This window comes from Agrilus planipennis, unplaced genomic scaffold (assembly GCF_000699045.2).
Source record: "Agrilus planipennis isolate EAB-ADULT unplaced genomic scaffold, Apla_2.0 scaffold18, whole genome shotgun sequence".
In the NCBI taxonomy this organism is placed as follows: Eukaryota; Metazoa; Arthropoda; class Insecta; order Coleoptera; family Buprestidae; genus Agrilus; species Agrilus planipennis.
In genome coordinates, this window is record NW_020438920.1 from 1515174 (window position 1) to 1540279 (window position 25106).

The 25106-nt window shown below is 36.0% G+C and overlaps 2 protein-coding genes across 4 annotated transcripts in view; one reads left to right on the plus strand and one right to left on the minus strand.

Annotated features, from left to right (window-relative positions):
• Positions 1 to 9855, plus strand: LOC108744067 (ADP/ATP translocase 1-like). 2 transcript variants are annotated; one of them, XM_025973817.1, is made up of 5 exons: positions 1 to 450; positions 3634 to 3862; positions 6801 to 7048; positions 7581 to 7742; positions 9618 to 9855. In XM_025973817.1, the coding sequence occupies exons 1-5, from the start codon at positions 250 to 252 to the stop codon at positions 9762 to 9764; spliced, it is 987 nt and encodes a 328-aa protein (XP_025829602.1). In that variant the 5' UTR covers positions 1 to 249; the 3' UTR covers positions 9765 to 9855. The 2 variants fall into 2 exon arrangements, with proteins under 2 accessions (XP_025829602.1, XP_025829603.1); XM_025973818.1 differs by lacking the exon at positions 1 to 450 and adding an exon at positions 2830 to 3007.
• A 2881-nt stretch (positions 9856 to 12736) lies between these two features.
• LOC108744142 (pickpocket protein 28) overlaps positions 12737 to 25106 on the minus strand; it is a 37903-nt gene continuing 25533 nt past the window's right edge. For both annotated transcript variants that reach the window (XM_025973802.1, XM_018479765.1), the window contains 9 exons: positions 21043 to 21285; positions 20184 to 20283; positions 19757 to 19908; positions 19486 to 19687; positions 17500 to 17770; positions 16484 to 16543; positions 16055 to 16250; positions 12970 to 13250; positions 12737 to 12908 (listed from right to left, as the gene is read on the minus strand). In XM_025973802.1, the coding sequence (XP_025829587.1) occupies positions 12983 to 13250; positions 16055 to 16250; positions 16484 to 16543; positions 17500 to 17770; positions 19486 to 19687; positions 19757 to 19908; positions 20184 to 20283; positions 21043 to 21285 (1492 nt within the window). In that variant the 3' untranslated portion in view covers positions 12737 to 12908; positions 12970 to 12982. The remainder of the gene's footprint in view (positions 12909 to 12969; positions 13251 to 16054; positions 16251 to 16483; positions 16544 to 17499; positions 17771 to 19485; positions 19688 to 19756; positions 19909 to 20183; positions 20284 to 21042; positions 21286 to 25106) is intronic.

Here is a 25106-nt window from a genome sequence, read left to right on the forward strand (position 1 = left end):
TAAAATCGTAATATGTAGTAGCAATTCGAATTTAACTACCTACTGAGATGCTTCACATATTTTTTTGGTTCTTTGTCGGACGGTATACATATGCGTTTTCATAATTCCATAATTTATGGGTATTGTATTTTTATGTACAAATTGTCAAACGAAAAATGAAAATTACAAACGTCTGACTTTTGAGGTTTAATTTTCTATTGATATTAAGTTTTTTAATGGAGTAATTATCACAAAAAGAATTATGGATACATGGCAGACGAAATTAAATTATTTCTGATACATTTCGCTATATCAGGTATTGCAGCAGCTATTTCGAAGACTCTTATAAGTCCATTGGAACGAACGAAACTTATTTTACAAAATCAGGAGGCGTCTCATCAAATTTTGAAAAGTGATGTGCCGAAATACAAAGGAATTATCGACTGCTTGATAAGACTTCCTAAAGAACAGGTTTGGGAAACTTTTATATATGCTTTAAATGCTAGGTTAGAACAGAGTATCTTCATTAAAAAAGTTAATTTGTCAGAAATCCGTTTTGTGTACAAGCCCAGGCAGGGTCGGACTGGCTAGTGTTGACCTTCAATGACATTAGAAGAAATTATGCCCGCCAAAAGAAAAAACAATAACTAATTAAATTTATGCGTTTTAAATCCATAATCTNAAAATTAATAGAAAACAAATTATAATTTCAGGAGCTTTGACAATTTTTGAGAACTCGTAGCGACGCTTAACTACTTTTTTGTGATTATAACTGAAATGTCTTTCAATAAAAAATAAAACAAAAGCGTCTAACAAAACTAACATATCTTGACTAAGAGTCGATCTTAACCTAGCTTTTATAAATCTTAAGCGTGAGAAAGAAGATCCTCTCACATGAAAATTCATGCTAATGTTAACATGCGGTAATACGGGCCAGTCCGGCCCTGAGCACAGGTTTAAAAGTTTTTAGATAAAAATGGTCTGTGCAACAAGCTGGAAGGTGATACATTTTGGTAAGCGTGAAACTGGTCACGAGCACGAGACAAAATAAGGTTAGCTCTGATGCAAACACAGCATATATTTACTATACCTAAGAACTGATCTACGATTATTTAAAAAGATAAGCAACTAATCATCATCATAATAAGGTTGTCAGTCCTAAGACTGGTTGGACACGTACCTCCACTCTTTCCTATTCTGAGCTAAACTTCGCATTTCCCTAAAACTAGAACAACCCACATCCTTAACTATTTGCGAACAGTAATCTAACCTAACAACTAATATGAAATAGAAAATTGCAAATTCATAAAGCAGCATTTCAAAATATTACAGTAGGGGATATTGTCATATATTCTATCTTTATAATTTGCTATAGTTTTCTGTTAAGAAAATATGCTATTATCAAGTGAGTTCTCTGATCCTTTAGTTTTGAGTGATTCATAATATGCATTTATGCACGGTGCAGGTAAATCGAAAATCGACTACCTGATTTAGATGAGAACCGAGCCTAGAGTTGTACGCATCGGAGGGGTCCTTTTCACATTTGTACATTTCTGCTTTTACTGTATTTACTCTATTACATTAAAAATAAAGTTCTCGTTTGGTTCCTGCACCTACATAAGTATTTCTATCTGGATAAACCTTAACATTTTCAAAGATTTTTATTTGACAGTATGCAGTTTACGACATCTCTACAATTGACTTCCTAAGTGCTGCTGCCACGTTTCTATTTTGACGGACATGGTCAGCATCATTAGGTTACCCTATAGATAGAGACCCCTTCATTTCGTTCTTATTTAGTGCAGTCATTTGGAAGTTTTGTCTGGAAAGTTTTCCAGGAGTTTTGAAAATTGGTAATTTTATAGATTTTGAGGTGCTCATTCCGAATTTCAACTTTGCCACCCCGTATATTTGTTGCTCGCACAGCCATATTGGAAAAATGGCGCCTAAATGCAGCTTTTTGGCAATATCTCCTTTCCAACTCATTTTACGATAAAAACAGTTATATACAAAATGAAACTAGGGACAATTGCCTACAATTTTTGTATCTACCTTTCTTTCAATAAAGTCAATAGTTTTGGAGTATGAGCGCCGCAAAGTGTACTCCAACGCGTGTTTTGGTAGAGCTCAATAGAAATATTTAGTCTGAGTCATCAGTAGAGTTCGGAATATATGCACTAAAAAATAGCAAATATATGCATGCAAATATGCTTTAAAAATCGTCAAAATGTGCATTATTATATGCATTAATATGCATTTAAATTTTAAATAAAACAATGAAATTCTGTATTTGTTTAAATTACAATAGCATAACTTACAAAAAAAAAAAACGAACGTTATCTTCAGACATACTATAACAATATAAAAGTAAATGTTTTTCTATTTGATAAAAAATATGAGGATACCACGTTAAATAAAACGCGCCGCTTACTCTACCTCAAGGTGGTGTGGAAATGAGTTTTTTTTTGGCCAAAATGCGCGTTGGAGTACACTTTGCGGCGCTAGTACGCCTAAACTATTAATTTTATGAAAAAAAGGTAGATACATAAATTGTAGGTAATTGTCTCTAGTTTTATTTTGTATACAACTGTTTTTATCGTAAAATGAGTCGGAAAGGAGATATTGCCAAAAAACTGCTTTTTGGCGTCATTTTTCCAATATGGCGGCGCGAGCGGCAAAAATACGAGGTGGCAAAGTCGAAATTCGGAAATAGCACATCAAAATCTATAAAATTACCAATTTTCAAAACTCCCGGAAAACTTTCCAGGTAACCACTATTTTTCGAACCAAATGACTGTTCCTACTAATTGTCATGGTGACATTTTTTTTTGTTGGATAGATAGCAATAAATTACACTTATACAAAACTATTATTTCTAATTATACTTATGGATTGCTTGGTTTCTTCGAAAGTGGAGAGAGTATGAGCATCTTCTGTGCGTTAATTGATGTTTGATATTCCAAGTAGTTGCTGTTGGTTTTTGGAAGCTGTTTCTGCATTATTGAGCAAACATCCAGCATATTGTAATGTTCGTGGGTTTGACAAATTAAACTTTTAAGACTCACAACGACAAAAACTATTCATTTACACTAATTATTATTGAACTTAAAAACACTATTAAATTATATATAACTAAGTTAGGTGATAAATTACTCTATTTATTTACAGTACTGTTACTAAATCACTATTCACTGCGCTGTCAATTTATTTCTAGATTCACTTCTGCAACGGTCAATTTATTTCTACCCTTCTTCGGCGATCGTCTCTTCCTTTTTATACTCCCTTGCCTCCTTTCGAGAACATTCTCCAGCCGTCCAGAGAAGTCTCGTTTTCTTTGAACGGTTTAATTGCTTTCCCGGAACGCAGGTACGACACACACGTTTACAGATACGGCGCACATGAAGAAAAGCGCCCGCGGCTAGTCGGCGAATCGATAAGCCGCTTACACGCACGTATGCCCGATAGCACACAATCACCCTCGTGGTCGCTACAATATTTTTCTAACAATTTTAATAATGTGTGGCATCAGTGGATCGCATCTAAAATCCATTCGGCATCTTGCTTGAAACAGTCACGCTAGTTAGCTTCTGAAAGGCAAAAGGAGAATCATCTTTACGTATACTAGTAGTCAAATCACTTACAATTTGTTTCCAGGGCGTATTGAGTTATTGGAGAGGAAATGGGGCAAATATCACGCGCTACATACCATTACAAGCTCTCAACTTCTCCTTTTATAATATGTACTACGATATCTTTGCGAGCTATTGTTGTGCTGATTTGGCAAAAACATTTGGAGCCGGTGCTCTTGCAGGACTCAGCAGTATAACTGTAGTTTTTCCATTAGACTTCTGTACTACAAGGCTAGCAGTGGACATAGGATCAGGTACTTGTTATACAGTATATTTACAATGTGTTATTGCACTGTAGCTATTACTACTGGATTAGAATATAGGATTAACCCCTTAATAGCGGCCACTGGAAAATGCTGACAAATTATTTGACCGTTTAAGTAAGTATGTCTAATATGCCGCGATTTCGGAATGTGGCAGTGCTATATACGAGGTATGTTTAAAAAGTATCGCGAATTACTGTGACTTTTGGTGAAGCTACCTTTGACCGAAGCAACGTTTATCGGTACTACAAAATGTTTTCAGAGGGCCGAGAAGATGCCAGATGCATTGGTCAATCGTCGAATCACCCTTAGAGAAGTTACTGAAGACTTAAACATATCGATTTGCTCCTGCCATTCGATTTGTACCAATGATTTGGGCATGAGACGGGTTGCAGCGAAATTTGTACTAAAATTGCTCAATTTCGACAAAAAACAGCATCGCATTAACATTGTTAAGGAGCTGTTGGACTCTGTCCGCGACGACTCAAATTTGCTCCAGAGGGTCATAACTGATAACGAATCATGAGTTTATGGTTAAGATGTGGAAACCAAAGCTCAATCATCCCAATGGATGAAGACCGAAAAAGCGTGCCTTGTTAGGTCGAATGTGAAGGTTTTGCTTACAGTTTTCTTGCAATTGCAGGGGCGTGGTGCATCATGGGTTCTTGTCACATAGCAGAACGGTCAATAAAGAATATTACCTGCATGTTACGCGCAATTTGCGCGAAGTAATCCGCCAGAAATGTCCGGATTTGTAGAAGAACAAAAATCGATTTTTGCACCATGATAATGCCATTGCTCACACATCGTTGCTTCTGCTCTAATTTTTAGCCCAAAACAACACACTAATAATGCCGCAGCCATCGCTTTTCCTAGATCTGGCCCCCATGACTTTTTCTTGTTCCCGAAACTGAAGAGACCCATAATAAGAGATCGAAGGAGGAGTTGAAGAAGATCACAAGAAATGATTTTTGGAAGTGTTCCGAGGATTGAAAAAAAAACATTGGCACAAGTGTATATCTGGTGAGGATTATCTTGAAGAGGACAAAATATGTATTCATGAATATATAAATAATTTTTGGAAAAACACAAAATTCGCGATACCTTTTGAACAGATCTCGTACACATGCACTTGGTGTTTCTCCCAACGAGTAAATCATTTCGGAAATTATCCTAATGCCTCTTACATGGATCATCTTGAACGATGTATCTGTACCTGCTGTTTTGATAATGCTATTAGGCGTTGACTGTGCTGCTGATATCATCTCGGACTGTCACGTAAACTGAGACATTTGCTCTTTTTATATTGCAATCAGTTAGGGTTTTCTATCTTTGTTCGCTTTCGTTCCGTCATCTTGTACGCTTTCAGATCCTCTAGTTCGGATTCCCTACACTGACGGTGGAATCTATCATTCTCTATTACCTTAAATAATTTGACACAATATTGGATTTAAAAACTGCACAAGAACGTATCCCACTCCTGATGATATTTGTTAACTTTTACTTCGATAATAAATAAGAAAAACTCCTCAATCTCTCATATTTTCGGCAATTGACTTAATCATCAGTATCATAAGGTCGTCAGTTCTAAGAATAGTTGAACATGCACCTCCACTCTTTCGTAACCTGAGATAATCTTCGCATTTCCCTAAAACCAGAACAACCCACATCCTTAACTACTTGCGAATAGTCTACCTCGAACAAAATAATTCGAAGTGGTCTGTATTCTGTCGAAACTGCCAGACGCGGATCGCGATTTCGATCTTTTTGGACCTCATCAGCGCGTCGCAGGCAGCTTCGACAGAACACAGACCAACCTTTACCTGCTGTCTTAACAGCGCGTTTTAGAAAATATCATAAATGGCGTGGTGGGCGCCATCTGTAGTACGATGCTACATTTTAGGTTACGTATGCTCCAACAAGGTCCATTTAAAAATATGGATATCTACTTGCTGAAACGAATCCCGGCGTAGTTCACCTCAACGTGATAGGCACGTTACCATAATCGAACAAGACCACTTCGAATTATACCGAGCGGCATGACCTAGAGGTCTAGATCATTGCTTAGCATTCGATTCCGGGTCCGTCTGCTTTGGTCCAAGTTTTTCTGTGGTTTCCTTGGATCACTTAGGCAAATGCTGAGGCACTAATATTCTACAGATAATCTTTCATTCTCTTCTGTCTTCATTTCGTCCGTCTCATCTTTCTCACCCGAACCACCACCCACCCATTCCCACGATTCCTGAAAGCAGGCTGAAGAGGACCTTCCGCCCTACCTTCCGGTGTAGGCCGGAGGGACTGCCCGCCCACCAGCATTACTGGCTGGTGGGAATGAAACACCCAAAAGTTTTTTTTTTAAGTTTTTTCCTTCATGCCTGAGAAGGTGTCCTACCAACCTATCTCGCCTATTTCTTATTGACTTCCATAGAAACCTCTGTTCTCCTATTCTTTCTAATACTTCATCATTTTTAACCTTCTTTATCCATGGTATCCTTATTATTCGTCTGTAACACCACATTTTGAACGTTTCTAACCTTTTCTTTTCCGCCGCGTCCACTGTCTATGTTTCGTCCCCGTACGACGCCGTGCTCCAAACACACACCTTTAACAACCTTTTTCGAATTTCTAAATTAACCGTTCGCGAGCATGGAAGTGACTTCTTTTTCTTGAAGACAACTCGACCCTCCGCTATACTCTGCTTTCTATTGACATAATACCTAACAATAATTACAACAGCAACATTGTTTTATAACTACAACAGGATTGCTAAAATCTAAATGTTAAGGATATTTTACAAATTGATAAGGATACCAAGCGGATAAAACAGCTAGTGTTTAATATAATTTAATAATAGATATAATATTTCCTGTGGTGAGCACAAGTATAGCAGATTGAATAGGAGTAAGCAGATTTTTACACATTTCCTCAGATCACGGAACGAACTCACCGAAGCGAGAATTTTACGGATTAAGACATTGCTTGTCATCTGTGATAAAAACTGATGGAGTTCTGGGATTATATAAGGGATATACAGCTAGCGCAGTGGGCTTAACGATCTATCGAAGTGTCTATTTCGGCCTTTACGAAAGTTATAAGCAAAAATTTAGTAGATCTTACTTCCAGGAAAGTAAATGGGAAGGAAGCAGTTACGTGGCATTTCAAATGCTTGTAGCCCAGGTAAAATGATAAAAAAAAAAAATTAAAAATAGCTTTTATTTTCAAATGAACTAAAAAGTAAAAAATGTTGAGAGGGGAAACCGCTTTCGAAAGAGTGTACACTATAAATGCCTTTTATGGAAATAATCCCCATAATCTATAAATAATTTCTATTGCTTCAAATAAATTCCCCTATACATTTATAAATCTCATTTATTCTGGCATACATCCCATAAATACTTGTAATTCCATAATAATTCCTGCAATAAATAAATAAATGAGGGTTTTGTTATAATAAATCCCTTTAATTCCTCAATGTAAAAGTAAATCTCTACAACTCTTGCAATTCAGACAGGGTGTACACCATAAATCCCTTGCGGTTTCCCCCTCGAAGAGTGTTTAACTCAATACCTGCAAAATCTATGTTCCTGTCAATTTTTATGTAGATCAATGTATAAGTACAGAGTACAGAATTTCTGTTTTTAATTTTATTATTCTGTTTTACATCGTGCATGTATTTTTTTTTACCGTAAATTAAAGTGACTAATTTAAGGTCGTTACCACGATTGCTGCTTGGGTATCATATCCTTTTGACACTGCAGGAAGGAGAATGATGCTTGAAGCAAGTAAACCTCAAGAATATCGACAAATCAAAAATATAAACGATTCCTTTTTATTGATTTACAAGAACGAGGGAATATATGGCTTCTATAAGGTAATTTTCAAAGATTCAATACAACGAAATCAATTAACGCAGCTGGGTAGGAGGGCACGGATGGTCAGTTCAAATCCTACAGCACTCGTTGCCTACCCCAGAAATATCAATATCTAAACAATTGAATAAACATTCTGTTTTTGTTATTCTTTTGATAGCAAAAAACTCGAGGTGGCTACAGCCTCCATGCGCGAAAAAAGAATAAAATGGATGATCTAAATCGTCGTTTCAGCACGAAATTCGACGATATATGACATTTTCATGAACCTATCTAAACTTGTCTCTCTGCGGTAGTCCACCAAAAAACTCGAGGTGGCTACAGCCTCCATGCGCGAAAAACAACGACGATTTATGACATTTTCATGAACCTAGCTTGACGCGTTTGTTATTTTTTTTAATATCAAATATTCTATATAGCTAAAGTTCACCTTTTATATTAAATTTAGTTGCATCATCTTTCTTTCTATAATACTGCACAGGTTGCGTGAAGAGAGTGAATAATACTGTTCTCCATGTACGAGGTATCATCTATCAATTTATGCATCTCTCATTCAATTCCATCGCTACTTCCGAAATTTGTAAAAGAAGTTATTTAATCTCTAATCTAGTGATGTGCAAAGCAAGTATTGGTTTTAGTCTTTGTCTTGCTCAAATACTTCTAGTCTTGATCTTGGTTTTGATCTTGCTCATATAGTCTAGTCTTGGTTTTGGTATTGATGATATAGTCTCCTTCTTAATCTTGGTCTTGCGTGTTAAGCCTTGGTCTTCCTTATTTAATCTGATAGGTTTTTTTTAAATCATTTTTCTAAGCACAAATTTTTCTAGGTATTTACCGACACAATAATTGTCTTAAATGCTAAAATTTACTTTTATACATCATGTTGTATTTCTTCTGTATTTTTGTATCTATGTAGTGTTTGTTATTTGTTAGATTAGATTAAGTGTGATTGGCGAGATTTATGCTATAACCACCTTACAACCTTACATCAGAGCCAGGCAAACTTTAACTTTGTAGGAGCCCGTACCTGAGGTTAGTTTGATTCACTCCATACCCTACAATGAGTACGAGAGAGTAAGCAGTAATGACCCATATTGCTTTCTCTTTTTCTTCTCCCTTCCACTCCCATATCAAGCCCCTTCATTCCGTAGACGAGCGAAGCCTCTCGCGCAACTTAAATAATACCTACGACAATTTTCGTTACTACGTTCGCAATACTATTGGGCTTGACTATGGGAGAGGGGACTCACCTACGAAACGGAACGGATAAGAAAAGGAAAGAATCATCTCACTCGCACTCGCAGGATCAATGAGAAGCTCCTTGGCTATACCTGAGGAGCTCTCGGTAGTCAATAGAGCCGAGTTTGCCCGGGTCTGCCTTACATCATCATGTCTGTATTAGTAATGTAGTAAAAAGCTGTTGTTATTTACAATGTACAACCGGCACTACTTACATTCTCCACCGATATAGCTGCTTAGTTGTTATCGTAACTCGCTTTACTAATACCTGTGTTGCCAGGACCGGCTTTGGATTGAAATTTCTTCAGGTTTTTTGTCTTTTAATCACTCTTATTCACCATCCGATGTATTATTGCGTCTAGTTAACACCTTACAATACTTCCTACTTATTTAAAAAACAACCTATATATTATATTTTACAATTGTTGTATAATATTATTGAAGACTTGCAGAAGATAAAGACCAATGCGTGTCTGATCTAGATCCTAGACTAAGTACAAAATCAGTACCCTCAGTAATTATAATGAAAAAGGCTAGATTAAAGGTGCAAGACAGAGACCAGAACTCAGATGGTCCATGTTTTGCCATTGACCTTAATTTACTGATCAGTCATTTTACGTAATACGCCTGTTTTACAGGGTGCTTTGGCCAACATTATGAGATCATCGGGAAGTGCCTTGGTTTTGGTTCTTTACGACGAAATCCTTTATCACAGCCCATTACGCGACATCGCAGCAGATAAAAAATATCAGAGGATGCAAAAAAATCTGTTGTCTTGTAAATGAATATCGTAATCCTATGTTTAAGATAATATGTACATACAAAACATGTAAAAACATTTAGTATATATATATATTAATATATTCTTTGAATTCATTTAGTGTTTCAGTTTAACTTTAATTTTTTTCTTTTGGTCGTTAGAGATTTTATTATATTGGAAATTTCCATAATTTCAAATGCATAAAAGGTGGTCAAAGATCTCTTGAATGTTCTTTTGCAAACAACAATGGGCCCATTTGGTCCCAATGGTCAGGTTCTGCGAAGGTCTCCGACGGCAACCACCTTTGTTACTTTTATTATCGATGTGAATAGATGGTAATCAGCGCGTTCTCACACCTCACAACTAATTTCCAATAATGTGCAAACTAGACTACCTATTTCTTGTACAGTATATAAGCTTTGTTTTAGCCTCCCCAATTAATTAATGTATCGCAGTTCACGTGCATGGCATATTGCTGTAATACTTAATTCGCGAACGGCAAGTTTTTCTACTCTTAGTCTATAATTATAATAATTTTGGGTAAATGTCTAGATGATGGCGTAAGTGGGATCGAAGAGGAGGTCCCCCCCACCACTGTACCATAAAAAGTTCGTGGCGGTCTCACCCCCATAAAAAGTTATGGGGGTTAGATGGGGATAGGGGTAGGGTGGATTGAAAGAGGGTAGGGGGGATCGAAAGAGAGTGGTCACCTTAGTCGGTGTCACCCCCATAAATACTTTGCGGCGGTGTCACCCCCATAAAAAATTTGCGGCGGTGTCACCCCCATAAAAAGTTATGGGGGTTGAAAGTTGATTATTTTGATAATTTTCATACACTATAATTCAAATAAAATTCAATAAAAAAAAATATTTTCAAGCGGGTGGGGGTGGGGGATCGAAAGAGGGTGGTCACTTGAACAAAACCCGATAATCTAACCTAACCTAACCTAACCTTCCCTATTGATAAAGATATTTAAATAATGTTTTATATAACTTTCTCAATATTTTTATGTATTTTTCATTAGTTTTACCTTTGAAAATTGTTTAATAATGACTACATAAATATTTACATGTCCAGAAATGTATAAAAATTGGCATATTTATTAACTTTGAACCCCCATAACTTTTTATGGGGGTGAGACCGCCACAAATTTTTTATGATACAGTGGTGGGGGAGACCTCCTCTTTTGATCCCCCCTTCGGGGTGGGGGCCATCATCTAGACCTTTACCTAATTTTGAGGTTTTTCCTAATAAAGTGTAAATACAAATTCTTGGTACCTTTTTAAAAAGAGAAACTTCCAACTTCGTTCGTTAACTTGCTATTCAATTATATGGCGGTTACAGGAATTTCATAACTCAAGGCAGGGTCATACCTTTTTGGGGTTTTCCCGTTGTTGACTTTTGGCTCGTATTTTTTGTTTTGTTGCATATCAGGTATTGGTGGTGACACCAGAACAATTTCTGATTTTGTCATATAATTTAGAGTTAGTTACGTTTTGACCTTCTTCTTGTGTAAAATTAGGATTAAATACGAATTCAATAAACCACTTTAACTTACGCGGGTCATCGCATAGCAGTCCGAAACGGCATATAGCAGGCAGACACATCGCAAAAACATGAAAAAAATACCGAAGTTACTGTTTTACATAAAGAAAAGGGGGTAAATGGTAACTCACCGGGGGAATTGCATCCCCCATGCAGTCCTTTAATAAAAAGCCCATCTTTCCATATCAGATATATATATCAAACAATAATCTTCAGAAATGTACATTTCCACCTGAAACGAGTAGAGGCTCCCCTGGACGCCTGACTACCGCGCTAGTAGTCAGCATCCCAATGATTTGGTGTGAGAACACCAAATCATGTCAACCGGGCGCATGTAGGGCCCCTCACCTATATGTCACTGCTCCGGAGGAACCACATCCCCAGAGAAGACGGGATTTGCGCGCCGGGGGCTTGCACCACACAGATGCATAAAGTACCACACAGGTAAAACAACGCAGTTGCACCACACAGGTGCTGAATAGAAGCGTACACTTAAAGCAATTGCAAAACAGTACTGCACACAGGCCTGGCCAAAACAAAACTGATTCAAAATAAGACAAAATATATCCGTGCCTGTCCGGCTACTCACCTTCATGAAAAAAGGTCATATTTCAAATCATAACACCGACAAACGGATAAAGATATATTAGTTAGATAAAATAAAATTACAATTCCACCAATAATAATAAAAATAATAAATTACTCCAAAACGTAAATTATTGTTACACTTGTTAACTTGCATGTATGTAGTTGTAATCCGTTATTTCATAATATATAATTCGTTTGTAAATAAAGTCTGCATATGGTGTTTTATATCGAGTTTCATTCGCTCCGTTATATCCAACAGTATGAAATAGATAAAAGTAAAACAAAAGTGTTGGTATACAAGGGAAGAAAAAGTAGGGAAAGAGTGAATATAAAGTGGCTGATTGTCGGTATCTACAGCAGTAAAAATATAAAACGATGCATAGCGTAGGGTTGAGCCGCCTTTAAATAAAAAGTCACTTCTATGCTCTTGAATGGTTAATTTACAAATTCCAAAAAGATTGATAAAGAAGCGTTCGAACTGTGGTGTTATATGCTTGACGAACGGTTCTGTACGGGTGCGAAACGTGAACTTTGGACGTAAAGGAAAAGAAAAGGTTAGGTTAGGTTATGAATGAGATATTAGAAAGAGTAAGAGAACCGGGGACTCTATGGAAGTCAATAATAAATAGGCGAGATAGGTTAGTAGGACATCTTCTCAGGCATGAAGGTCTAGTCAGAGATATATTAGAGGTAGAAACAGGAGTTAAGGGGAGTATAATAGTTTTCGTGCAATTCGAGGATTTGCTCAAGATAGGAAGAGTAGGTGTCTGTTAATCCGGTATTAGAGTTGAGGAGTGGATAATGATAATGATGATTGCACCCTTCTTGTTGTGTTTAATAATTTATTTTTCAGGAAAACGACATGAAATGTACATGCAAGATAAAACGGTAAGTATCTTATTTTTACAGAAATTGGATTCAAAAATTAATGCGTGTACACATACATATTACATACAATATTGCATTTATATTTTACGTATTGGTATGTAAATCTAATATCCTTTATTAAGTATTTTGGAAAGCTTAACTATGGAATCTGGAACAAAAATTATTGCAAAAAAATAACATAATTAGAAACAACAATGAATTACACTAACCATATTTCAATATTTAACGCCTTTTGTGGTCGTATGCATCATTATGTACGAGATCAGCTGATCCAGACCAGAAATGATGCCCGTATTTACGTATATTGCAAATTATTCTCAGAGACAAAAAATATATTATTTCCACAACGGACAGTACAGAAAAGCCCATGAAGAGTCCCAACAAACCTCCACAGTTTGCGAAAAAGTCCGTGTGGCCATACAATTCGTTCCTTTCTGAATTTATAAATTGCTGCTCTTTGAAGAACAGGGTCACTCTAGTCATCTGGACTCTAAAAAGAATTTAATTAAAATTTTCTAAATTCAGTTAAAGAAATTGTACCTACTAAAATGCAATGAAACCATTTTCAATAAGATAACAAATTAATTAGGTTAGGTTAGGTTAGGTTAGAAGCGTTCGAAATGTGTTATTACAGGCGAATGATGAGGATACCGTGGATAGAGAAGGTTAGAAATGAAGAGGTATTAGAAAAAGTAAGAGAACGAAGGACTCTATGGAAGTCAATAAGAAATAGGCGAGATAGGTTAGTAGGACACCTTCTCAGGCATGAAGTTCTAGTCAGAAACATATTAGAGGCAGAAATGGAAGTTAGGAGGGGTAGAGGTAGACTTAGATTAGATTACTGTTCGCAAATAGTTAAGGATGTGGGTTGTTCTAGTTTTAGGGAAATACGAAGATTAGCTCAGGATAGGAAAAAGTGGAGGTGCGTGTCTAACTTGTCTTAGGACTGTCGACCTTATGATGATGAACTAATTAATTAGTCAGTGTTTCAATCCCCTTTTTTGGTAGGTATATAAATAAACTTTGAACAGTATTTTGCTACCAACATGATCAGAAGAAAAATATTAATCGATCAGTATAAAAAAAACTGGGCAGAATGGAGTTAATTAGGTTATGCTAAGGTACTCAGTAGGCAACTTAGGTTAGTTAAGATACTGACCATTTAAATATTGATTTAAACATAGAAAAAAGATGTCAGGTAGGAATTGCAGCGGACACGAATAAAGAAAGAGGAATAATATTACTCTAATTGAAGTGTAACAGAAAGAGATGTAGCCTAGCAGAATTTGCCAGCAAAGAACGTTCAACATTCTTAGTAATTTAAGAAAGAAAACCTATCTTAACGCGTTTGTAAGCGGTAGCATAAAAAAACTAGTGGTATAATATAACCTCTATGCGTGGAATGAGACTAAAAATTATGGACAACATCGTCGTTTCAGCACGTGATTCGACGATCTGAGCGGTAGTTCACCAAAAATCTTTACAGCCTCTATACGTGGAGGTGTAGTAAAATGGGTGGCTTAAATCGTCGGTTCAGTACGTGATATGGCAATTTATGACATTTTCATGAGCCTATCTTTGTGAGCGGTAGTCCACCAAAAAACTCGAGGTAGCTACAACCTCTATGAGCGGAATGAGACTAAAAGGGATGGACTAAATCGTCATTTCAGCACGTGATACGCCGACATATGATATTTTCATGAAACTATCTAGACTCGTCTCTGAGCGGTAGTCCAATTTAAGAAAGAAAAGACGCTTGTTTAAAGACTTTCAACCAGCCATAGACCCTGATCTTTTGCGTATCTAAACAACCTCTAACCGTTGCACCGCATACTATTATTCGGTTACTCATGAAGCATTTCCTAACTTATCGAGGGCATAAATGGGCAAGTACCTGCGCGACCGTTCGCCAGCTTCCAACGTCAGGCCTGTATGTATATTCTTACAGATAATTTACTCCGGACTTAGATCGTCCCAAGTATAGTAATTTTCGATGCATTTTTTGATAGCAAACTAAATTCGTGATCTAGAATTATGAAATTCAACTGAGCCAAATCAGCAACACATGGATTTTGGACTTAACATATTTCAAAATTGTGCTGTGCTGTGCAAAATTATTCTAGTTCAGCAAGAAAAGATAGATACCCCAGGAATAACAGCTGCTGTTTTGCTTATTTTCTCTCTTAATTTTACGTAGCAATCCTTTTTGAAAAGTCAAAAATCGCAATAAAACTTGCTACTTCTGATTTTATGCCATATTCAAGTGGAAAAACTAAGAGAATTTTTCGACGCCAGGCTTAGTCTAGATAAAAACGACAACCTTTTTGGAACAAACAAAATAGCTGAAACCCCAAGAACAACTAAAGTGTCGTGTTTTGGCGTTGGGGTTTGAACTATTTTGTTTGTTCTACAACAACCGCCAAAGTTTTTCCAGTCTTCATATTACGACAACCTTTTTTCCTTGATTTAATCAAAACAGAAATATAGAAAGATGAAATGAAATCCACAAATATATTTCGTGATGAAGTTCTAGTTTTGGACATTCAACGGCGACATATTTGTAGCATTTAATTGGTATAGGTCTTGCAATTGTGTTAGAAAGTTAAAGGCCTAAACTACCGGACGGAACTTACGTACCTCTAGTATTTCAAACGGAATATACACCAGCCCACGACGCATACTTTGCAATACTTAATTTCGTTGACTTGTATACTTCATTTACTTTCTGTAGCGATGTGCCCCTTCCAATGTCTTGGATGCGCGTTGGCAAAATCGTAGGTAGGGAGAAAAAGCTCATTATACTCTCGACTCTTGTTCATTAAACATACTTTTTCATATAGTACCTGCCAAAAGTTTTGTTCAATCATGAATAGTAGTGCGAGTCGAAAACAAGCGTTGAAGCCTTTAATATGTCTTCAAATATAAATAAACATCTCGTTGATATTTTCAGTAGTAAATGGTATTGCACATTTGAGCAATGCAATTGTAGTGGATAAAAATGGTCAATTTTTCGGTGTAGTACTGTATGGATTATACGCTCCTCACCGGTTAAGAGTTTAACCGAGAGTTGTCTCCTTCCTTTTCTGGCCTAGTGTTGTTCTTTTCTACCTTGCGCCAGTCAAACTAAAGGTCACATCGCTACAGAAAGTAAACGAAGTATAACAATTTAAATTAGAAAGCACTTTGATTTTGTTATATGTTTGTGTTGTTGGTGGTGGTGTGTTTTTTAGCAAGAATAAAACCAAAATTATTTTGTTCGTTCTTCTACCAAATAAAATTGCTTTAGGTACATACCCTGGAAATTCGCTAAAGTTGACTTTGTAAGATTCAAAAACTTTCTGCCAGTTAAAGTCAGCTTGCGATGTTTCAGCGTTGTATATTAATGAAGTACATGCTGGAAGACAGTCACAAGTGTAACGATCTGAGGAATCTTCATCGTTGCTTCCGGATTTCTTCAAACCATATTCCACTTGATTTTTTAGTAGTGATACTGCAATTTTTTATCATGTGTAACTATAATGGGGTGTTTTCTCACATCATTCATTCATTTTTTTTTGAAAGATTCAGACCAATTTGAATTTTAATTGAAATAGCTAAAATTTTGCCAAAATCAGAAAAGTGTTGCCCAATTAAGTTTTTGGGTCTTTATCATGCTCTGCTCTACCCATGTAGTGACTATGAAATTAACACTTTTAAATTTTATATCATATATATATTTTTTACCTTGTGCTTCGTGCATGCAAACAAGTTTCTTAGATCCACAAATTTTCGTGTCTTCTGTATCTGTAAAAAAAAAACCATTGAATTAGCGAATAGTAAGTCGCATTTTTGCACGTTTCATACTATTTACGAGTAGGGTTCCGTGCGTCAAAGGTTAAAAATGCTCTTGAACGATTAATTTATAAATTCCAAAAAGATTTTAAAAGGTGCATGTCTGAAGTACGACTCTGTACGCATGAAACTTGGATGCGTCGGAAAAGAATGAGCTAGAAGTGTTTGAAGGATGGTGTTATAGGCGAATGATGAGGAAATTGCTGTTGAAGGTTAGAAATTAGGGGAATAGAGAACTCTATAGGAGTCAATAACCAATAGGCAAGCTAGGTTGTTTGGACACCATTGCAGCTATGAAGGACTAGATAAAGACTCATTAGAAGCAGAAATAGAAGTTAGGAGGAGTACAGGTAGACCTAGATTAGATTACTGTTCACAAATAGCTAAGGATTATGGAGGTTTTAAGGAAATGCGAAGATCAGTTCAGGATTGGAAAGAGTGGAAGTGTTTGTTCAGCCAGTATTTAGACTGACGACCTCTTGATGATGATGATGATGAAGGTACAGCGTCTATTTAACTTAAAAGTTAGCTATCTTATTTGCATACATCAGATAAATCAATCTCAAAACAATACTAACATGATAACAAAAGTAAACACCATGATCACCTAAAATTCTACTGTATCATGAAAAGTAGTAAATGAGTATCTAATTTTCATACTAAGCATCATAAAACTGTCACATTTCTCAATTTCATATTGAAAAAGAGAAACGACAAAATGAAGAGCGTGGACGTTCTAAAAATTCTAATCCCGCGTTAATAATTGAATAATATTTTATTCTAATGTACCCTTGAATCTAAACAATTGTAAAAAAAAATGTTTCAACAAAACTTTACTAGTGATGCAGTGAAACTGTGATAAACATGTCGCTACGGAACCCTTTACCTGATGGTGAATAATGACTTACGGGGCATGTGATAACCTACACAATCACAAGCTTTCAAAGTGTAATTGGTAAGGCATTCTATTTCACAATTTTGTTGAGTGTAAACCTTGAAGAATCTCAGTTCTCTTTCAGAAGGGAAATAGCATTGTCTTCTGTGAGGTTCGTAATCTTTTAAGCCATCCGAAGTCGTCATCATGTCAGGTTTAACAGCAACAATAACTTCTTGGTTCAGTGGAGCTCTAAAATATTGTTGACTGACGAGAGGATACTCTGCTGGATGATGTAAATTAATCTGAAAATTGTTCTTCCTATAGAATTGTTTTATGAAAATAAAATGTGTGGATTGCCAATCCACTTTTCTTGTAGCGGATTCGGCTCGGTCTGGAGCAGAAAGAGGCGTCTTAGCGGTATCTAAAAACCCATGTTACATGGCACCTGGAACGTAAGCAGCATTCTACGCGCTCGGCGCCGCCGTAAAATAGTCAAATTAACCTCCGAATCCGTTACATGGAGTATTGATTGGCAATCCATGCACAGTGTGACAGGGGCTTTTGGTTTCGTTTTATGACGGTGGTCATTTGAGTGTCCCATTCCCACAAGCCACTAACGATGGTGGGCGGGCAATCCCTACGATCTATGCCGGAAGGTAGAGCGGAAGGCCCTCTTCAGCCTCCTTTCAGGAATCGTAGGAATGGGTTGGGTAATGGTTCGGGTGAGGAAGATGAGACGGACGAAATGAAGACGAATGAGTATGAAAGATTATCTGTGAAATATTACTGTCCCGGCATTTGTCTATGTAATCCAAGGAAACCACAGAAAAACTCGAACCAAGGCAGACGGGCCCGGAATCGAAAGGACGTTCTCCTGAATGCTAACCAATGGTCTAAACCTCGAGGCCATGCCGCTCGGTGTATAGAGGGACCGAGACAAAATTTAACGCTTTTGCATCACGTATGATTTTTGCTAATCAGATCTCTGCGGCATCGTTCCTATCTTCCAATAAGTTATTCGTTCACTGCAAGGGCGCCACTAGTCAATTGGCCGGGGGTGGGGGGCAGAATTACAGAAAATATGAGTTGTTGGAAAATAAAGTAAGTTTCGTAGAAAAACTCTTTTGTTATAAAAAAAATCTTCTGCTACAATTATTACCAAAATTCGATTTCAGAAAAGAGTCAACAGCGCGCAATACATACGTAGAATCCTATTGTGTGTTTGAGTCCCCATAGAGGAGGGAGCAGTTGACCGACATAAAATACACCTCATTAAACCACAACATTTTAGACTTAGATAAGACCAATATGTTTAATTTCGTATTGGTATTCTAATAGTTAATGAAATTGCCAAAACTTCTTAAATACTAATAGCGTTTACAAGATTTTTATAACAAGATGAACTATTTGAAAGCGTTTTGGAACTTTTAGATATTGATATTTTTTTAAAAATAATAACAATATTTTCAAGAAAGAGATACAACAGGTGTTCGACCAAATTTTTATTCCTACTAATCAAGTCACATTTAGCATGCGTATAATTTTCGAAGTGAACGCAGAAGCTGTACAATTGAGTGGTTGCCTCACTTGCTAACGATTATAAATTATGTTACAACACTATGTCAACCGTGAATGGTTAGTACTACATAAATTGAATAAAGCGCATGTGATGTTACCAGCGAATGATGAGGATACAGTGGATAGAGAAGGTTAGAAATGAAGAGGTATTAGAAAGAATAGGAGAACAGAGGATTCTATGGAAGGCGAGATAGGTTCTCAGGCATGAAGGTCTAGTCAGAGACATATTAAAGGCAGAAATAGGAGTTAGGAGAAATAGAGGTAGACCTAGATTCGATTACTGTTTACAAACGGTTAAGGATGTGGGTTGTTTTTGCGGAAAAAAGGCAGAGGGTTAAAGACTTGATATGCCATGATAATAATGTACTTCTAATTACTCATTTAAAGAATAAGATCAATTTAAATTGAAGTGCTTATTTAGATTCGATGATATTTTTACCTTAAATCCTTGGACAGGGCCTCTACAAATGTAATCCAGATCATAATCATACGCTCTGAGAAGTATACTTAAACCAGCCTTTTGTCCTGCCGAGATCGCCCTCCTTGGAAACGTGTCTGTTTCCAACTTTTCAGAGTAACCCTTTTCTAAGGACCAGTCCTCCGCTCTAACTCCGTGGGCTAAGTAATCCTTGTTATGGTAACTATCATGGTTATCATAGATAACTTCTCGTTAGTTTCATAAATAAATAGAACATGAATTATTAACTTACACTTCATTAGAGAATAATTCGTCTCTGTCCAGCATGTTAAAAGAGAAGCATATCCCTTCTTCTGTTAACATCGGGGTAAACAGATCGTTGCATGTAGTGTTCGTATTTAGCCATTTACATTGCCAAAGCGATTCAACGAAAGGTGGAGCAATCTGAAAAATAGGAAACGACGCAGGAGTTACTATGTTAGAAAATGAGGAAAAGGTAGGCAGGTGGAATAATATTTAGAGAATCTATACGCAGGTCAAGATTACTGTTACAACAGATCTCTGCTTTTGCTTTCACAATTGCGGAAGTTCCTCATACATCCGCTTGTGGATCTGGTTCCGCATTTTTATAACGAAAACATATGGGAACTTAACAAAATCTTATTTCTCATATGTTACTTCATTATAGAACAAACAACATTGGAAATGTGTATACTTACTTCGGTCAGAAAATCTATGGTATCATATTTAATGAAATCACTGCCCTGGTGAAATAAATGGTTTTCGCAAACAAGTGCCACTTTGTCAAGCTTATCTCTTCTACAAAATAAAAAAATGCATGTGATCACAAGAAACAATAAAACGGGAAACTAAATAAAATTATTTACGTCAAACATGATGCCTTATTCATTATTATGTGGCTAACATTGTAACAACGTTTCGTTATTATGTAATTACTTTCATGTCATCAATAGAGTGAAAGGTGCAGGATGCATAACGTAAATAAATTAATTTTGAACATGGGGGTCATTTTTGGGGATTCATTTAGAAATAAAAAAAGTATTGCAAACTATACCGTATGACATATCAAATGAAAGGGCTTGTTGTAAGGATCTCAAATATATTTTTTTCATAATTTCACTAATAATTGCACACATTGGGGTATTAATAAATTAATTTTGAAAATGGGGCTCATTTTTGGAGCGCCAATACGAAATTACAAAAAAGGTTTTGCAAACTGTACCGTATGACATATCAAATGAAAGGGTTTGTTGTAAGGGTCTCAAATATATAATTTATAATTTTAAAATAANTTTTCAAAAAAACACAGAAAGCAGTTCTTTACTTACAGATTACAGAAAAATTAATAAGAGGTCTATGGTTTGAACATAACGTGGTAAATTTTTCAACAAAGCAATATTCTGGGTACAGTTGCAGTTTGACTGTATGGGAGAACATGTTTCTTTTTGAACTACAATGTTAAGTTGGTTCTCGGATTAGGCTTCCATACGTCCGAATGAAAAATGGAACCTTTATAGGATCACTCGTGCGTCTCTCTGTCCGTTTTTTACTACTTACTCTTCATCGGTTAAATTGTTGTACGTCCTGAATTTCATGATAGTTTCGGTAAAATTGAAAACAGATTTCCTCGATTTCGTTTCAGAACATATAGTAACAGAAGGGAAAGGAATTTCCCAAATAGGAGTCGGACTACGAGCGAAACTAACAATAACAGGTGACTTGTCCCATTTTTCGTATGTCTTGATTATCATATAGGTACAAAAATATAAAGACAATCCCAGGATAACTAACCAAAAGAACCTAAAACAACAGAACATAATTTTAGGTTTTAATTATACTGGAAATGCATTCAACAACAAATTATAGTTATAGATAGTTACGTATTATTACATGTTTAGATAATTACATATTATTTTATGTTCATGACTTAATCTTACTTAATTGTATGAAAATAAGTAAAACAAAAATACTGGAAGTAAAAATAACGAAAGAGCGAATATAAAGATAGAAGCAGTAAATTAAGGTATCTAGAAAATCAAATAAGTCAGAACGGAAGGAGTAGTTGGTATAAGAAGCAGAGGATAGCGCAGGGTCAAGTCGCCTTCAATAAAAAAAAGTCATTTCTATGCTCGCGAACGATTAATTTAGAAATTCGAAAAGCTGTATGTTTGGAGCGCGGCGTTGTACGGGTGCGAAACATGGACGGTGGCTGCGGTAAAAAAGAAAAGGTTAGAAGCGTTCGAAATGTAGTGTTACCGGCGAATGATGAGGATGCCGTGGATAGAGAAGGTTAGAAATGAAGAGGTATTGGAAAGAATAGAAGAACAATAAAAAATAGGCGAGATAGGTTGGTAGGACACCTACTTAGGCATAAATATCCAGTTAGACAAATTAGAAGCAGAAACAGGAGTTAAGAGGAATAGAGGTACACCTAGGTTGTTGTTGGGTTGTTCTAGTTTTAGGGAAATGCGAAGATTAGCTCAGGATGCGAAAGAGTGGAGGTACGTGTTCAGCCAGTCTTAGGACTGACGACCTGATAAAAAGAACAACCAGTTATTGACCAGCAATTTCTTGAAACTACTAGATAACTCTACAAGATATATGTATATTTATAGGATGAAGTAGTTAAAGAATAGCGTAGGGTTAGGTCGCTTTTAACGAAAGGAAAAATCTCTTCTGCTCGAGATCGCTTACATCAGAAATTCAGAAAAGGGGTAGAGATGCACCGGATAGATTTTGCAAGGTATTGGATAACCGAGTTCCCATAATTAGATCTACCGGCGGAATTTCTATATTAAATACCATTACCAACGTCCCAAACCACATTAGTCCTGTTAAAAGGATCGTTTGAGCACTGAACCAATGAAATGTAATTTCGTGGTAGGTGGATTGTCAACGTAAGGATTGAGTTGAAGTTGAACCGAGCCTATAATGTTTATAAACACTGAATGTCAACTGCAAGGTGAAAAGATCATGCCATTTAGTTATCGTTAATTAAAACCTGATATGCCAGCAAGCGACAGAGTTTGTAATAGTTTGGCCATACCGAGGGGGAAACTACCTACTGACGAAAAAGCGTACACCATAAATCCCCTTTATGGAAATAATTCCCATAATCTATAAGTAATTTCTATTTCTTTAGATAAATCCCCATATACATTTATAAATCTCATTAGTTTTGCCGTACATCCCATAAATCCTTGGGATTCCATAATAATTCCTGTAATTCCTCTAAAATTCCACAGAATTATGCTAATTTCGTACTGGAGTAGGTAAATGAATGAAAATTATAGAGGAATGATTTTGGATACGGAATATAAGATATATGCAGATATAATTAAAATTAGGTTAGAAAGGGAAATTGAAATGAAGAATATTTTAAGCGAAACAAAGTTTGGATTTCGAAAAGGGAGGGGAACTATTGATGCGACATTCTCGTTAAAAAAAATAAAATGGAAACGCAGATGGAATTGAAATTAACTGAGAAATGGAGATAAGTAAGATAAGGGAGAGAGAAATAGTGGTAGGAATCTGAATAATTTGGAGAATGACTTACGCGGACGATATATCTTTGATGTCAACAAATTATGGAGCGATAAAAGAGATGATAAGAGTATTGGATAAATTTCAAAAAATACTACAAATGGCACAGTGAACGCCATCTGTAGCACGATGCTACATTTTAGGATTACGTATGCTCCAACAAGGTCCACTTGTGTGGATATCTACTTGCTGAAAACGAATCCCGGCGTAGCCAACCTCAACGTGATAGGCACGTTAGCTTNCTGCCTGCGGCGCGCTGATGAGATCCAAAAAGATCGAAATCGCGATCCGCGTCTGGCAGTTTCGACAGAATACAGACCACTTCGAATTATTTTATTGGATAAATGTTTAAGAAGGATTACAATTGAATGTCAATAAGACGAAGATTATGGAAATAGATGAGATTAGAAATTAGAAATGTTTGTGCAGTTAATTATTCCCCACCAAATAGAAATAAATCTTTTGTAATCCCTCAATAATTTCAATAAATCCTTATAATTCCTAATCAATTCTTGCTTTTCTAAATAAACCCCCTTCATTCCTCAATCTAAAAAGGAAACCCTAAAACTCATGGAGTTTCGACAAGGTGTACACCACTTTCTCTATTTCTGGCCTACGCATGTCGACAAGGCCTCTCACCCTTAAGAATAATTTAGAAAAACCATGCAATGAAATCTTCTTTTCAGTCTAGGTTTCGAACCCGCGGTCCTTAGATGTTTTACCTTTAATTGCATGTCTTTATCAAGGCGAGTTCTACCTGTTATCTATAAGTTTAAGTTAATCCGATGGTATGCTCTCAAGTTAAAGTACGTATTGTCTAATACAATAGGTCTGCAAGAATGTATAAATAAAACAATAAATAATTTAAATAGGTAAAACAATTTTTGAAAAAAAAATAGCACAATGAAAAGATAAACTAATCAAAGTCATAATTAATTAAAATTACAATCACGTGAATGTAGCAGACATACAAAAAAAATAGTTTAAGTGTATTAGATATTCTTTTTTATATTTTTTTGTGTTATCAACTTTTTTATTATTGTAATTGTACTGTTTTACTTCCACGTGGATCTAATTTTAATTAATTACGCTTTCTAATATTTTATCTTTACATTGTGTTGTTTTCTTTTTTAATTTTCACTTTTTTGTACATTTTGGCAAGGTATTGAACTTGGTTTTTATACGTCAGTATACATTTATTATTTGTCAACAAATTTTAAATAGAAAAGGAGTAATAGTACTTTCTCAAACTTTTTGATCTACTACCCCTTTCTGCACTTAATAATCAAAGGCCCCCTTCTCGAAGACGCGAAAAGCTCGCTGTAAATATTAGCAGCTAACTTCATGATGCCTTATATAGAAGAGCATATATATTAAATAATATCTCTAACTGCATAAAAAGCGCTTAGAACTTAGGCATGTGATCTATCTATCTAAAAGGTTTGTAAGATTACATTCAAACGTTCATAAAAAGTTTGTAATTTTGCCTTAAACGCATAAAAATTTCTTGCTGTGAAACATATTTTTATATTACAGCCCACTGCATTGGATTCACAGTTATCAATTTTTGCCGGACGTCTTCGTTTTCGGGAATGTCTGAAAATCCTGTTCTGGATTAATTTTAACATTTCTAGCAAAAATTTTAACACTTTCTATTAAGTTTAAAGTTGCATTTTGCTGTTGCTTTCTTGGAATTAGGGATTCTCTTGTACTATTAATAATGTTTATTGCGTTTATAATGTTCAAATCTTCCTTTCCTCTTTATCCCGTTTTTAGAAGACGCTTATAGTAACCGTCTTATACTTTGGGGTATTTGGCTGGAATTATTGACAAGAAGTCCGATTTCATGATGATACTGTAAGGGTAATCTTTGCTACCTGTGAGAGTTCAGTGAACACCGAAGTACAGGTCGGACGAAGAAAGCTGGCGAGCGGTCGCGCAGGTACTTGCCCATTTATGACCTATTTGGGTAAGTCACTTGGAACCGATACACAAATAAGCTTTTAGTAGGCGTAAATTATAGTATTAATACAGATAGGACAGTAGCGTACTAGAAAATAATGTAAAAACATAACTTA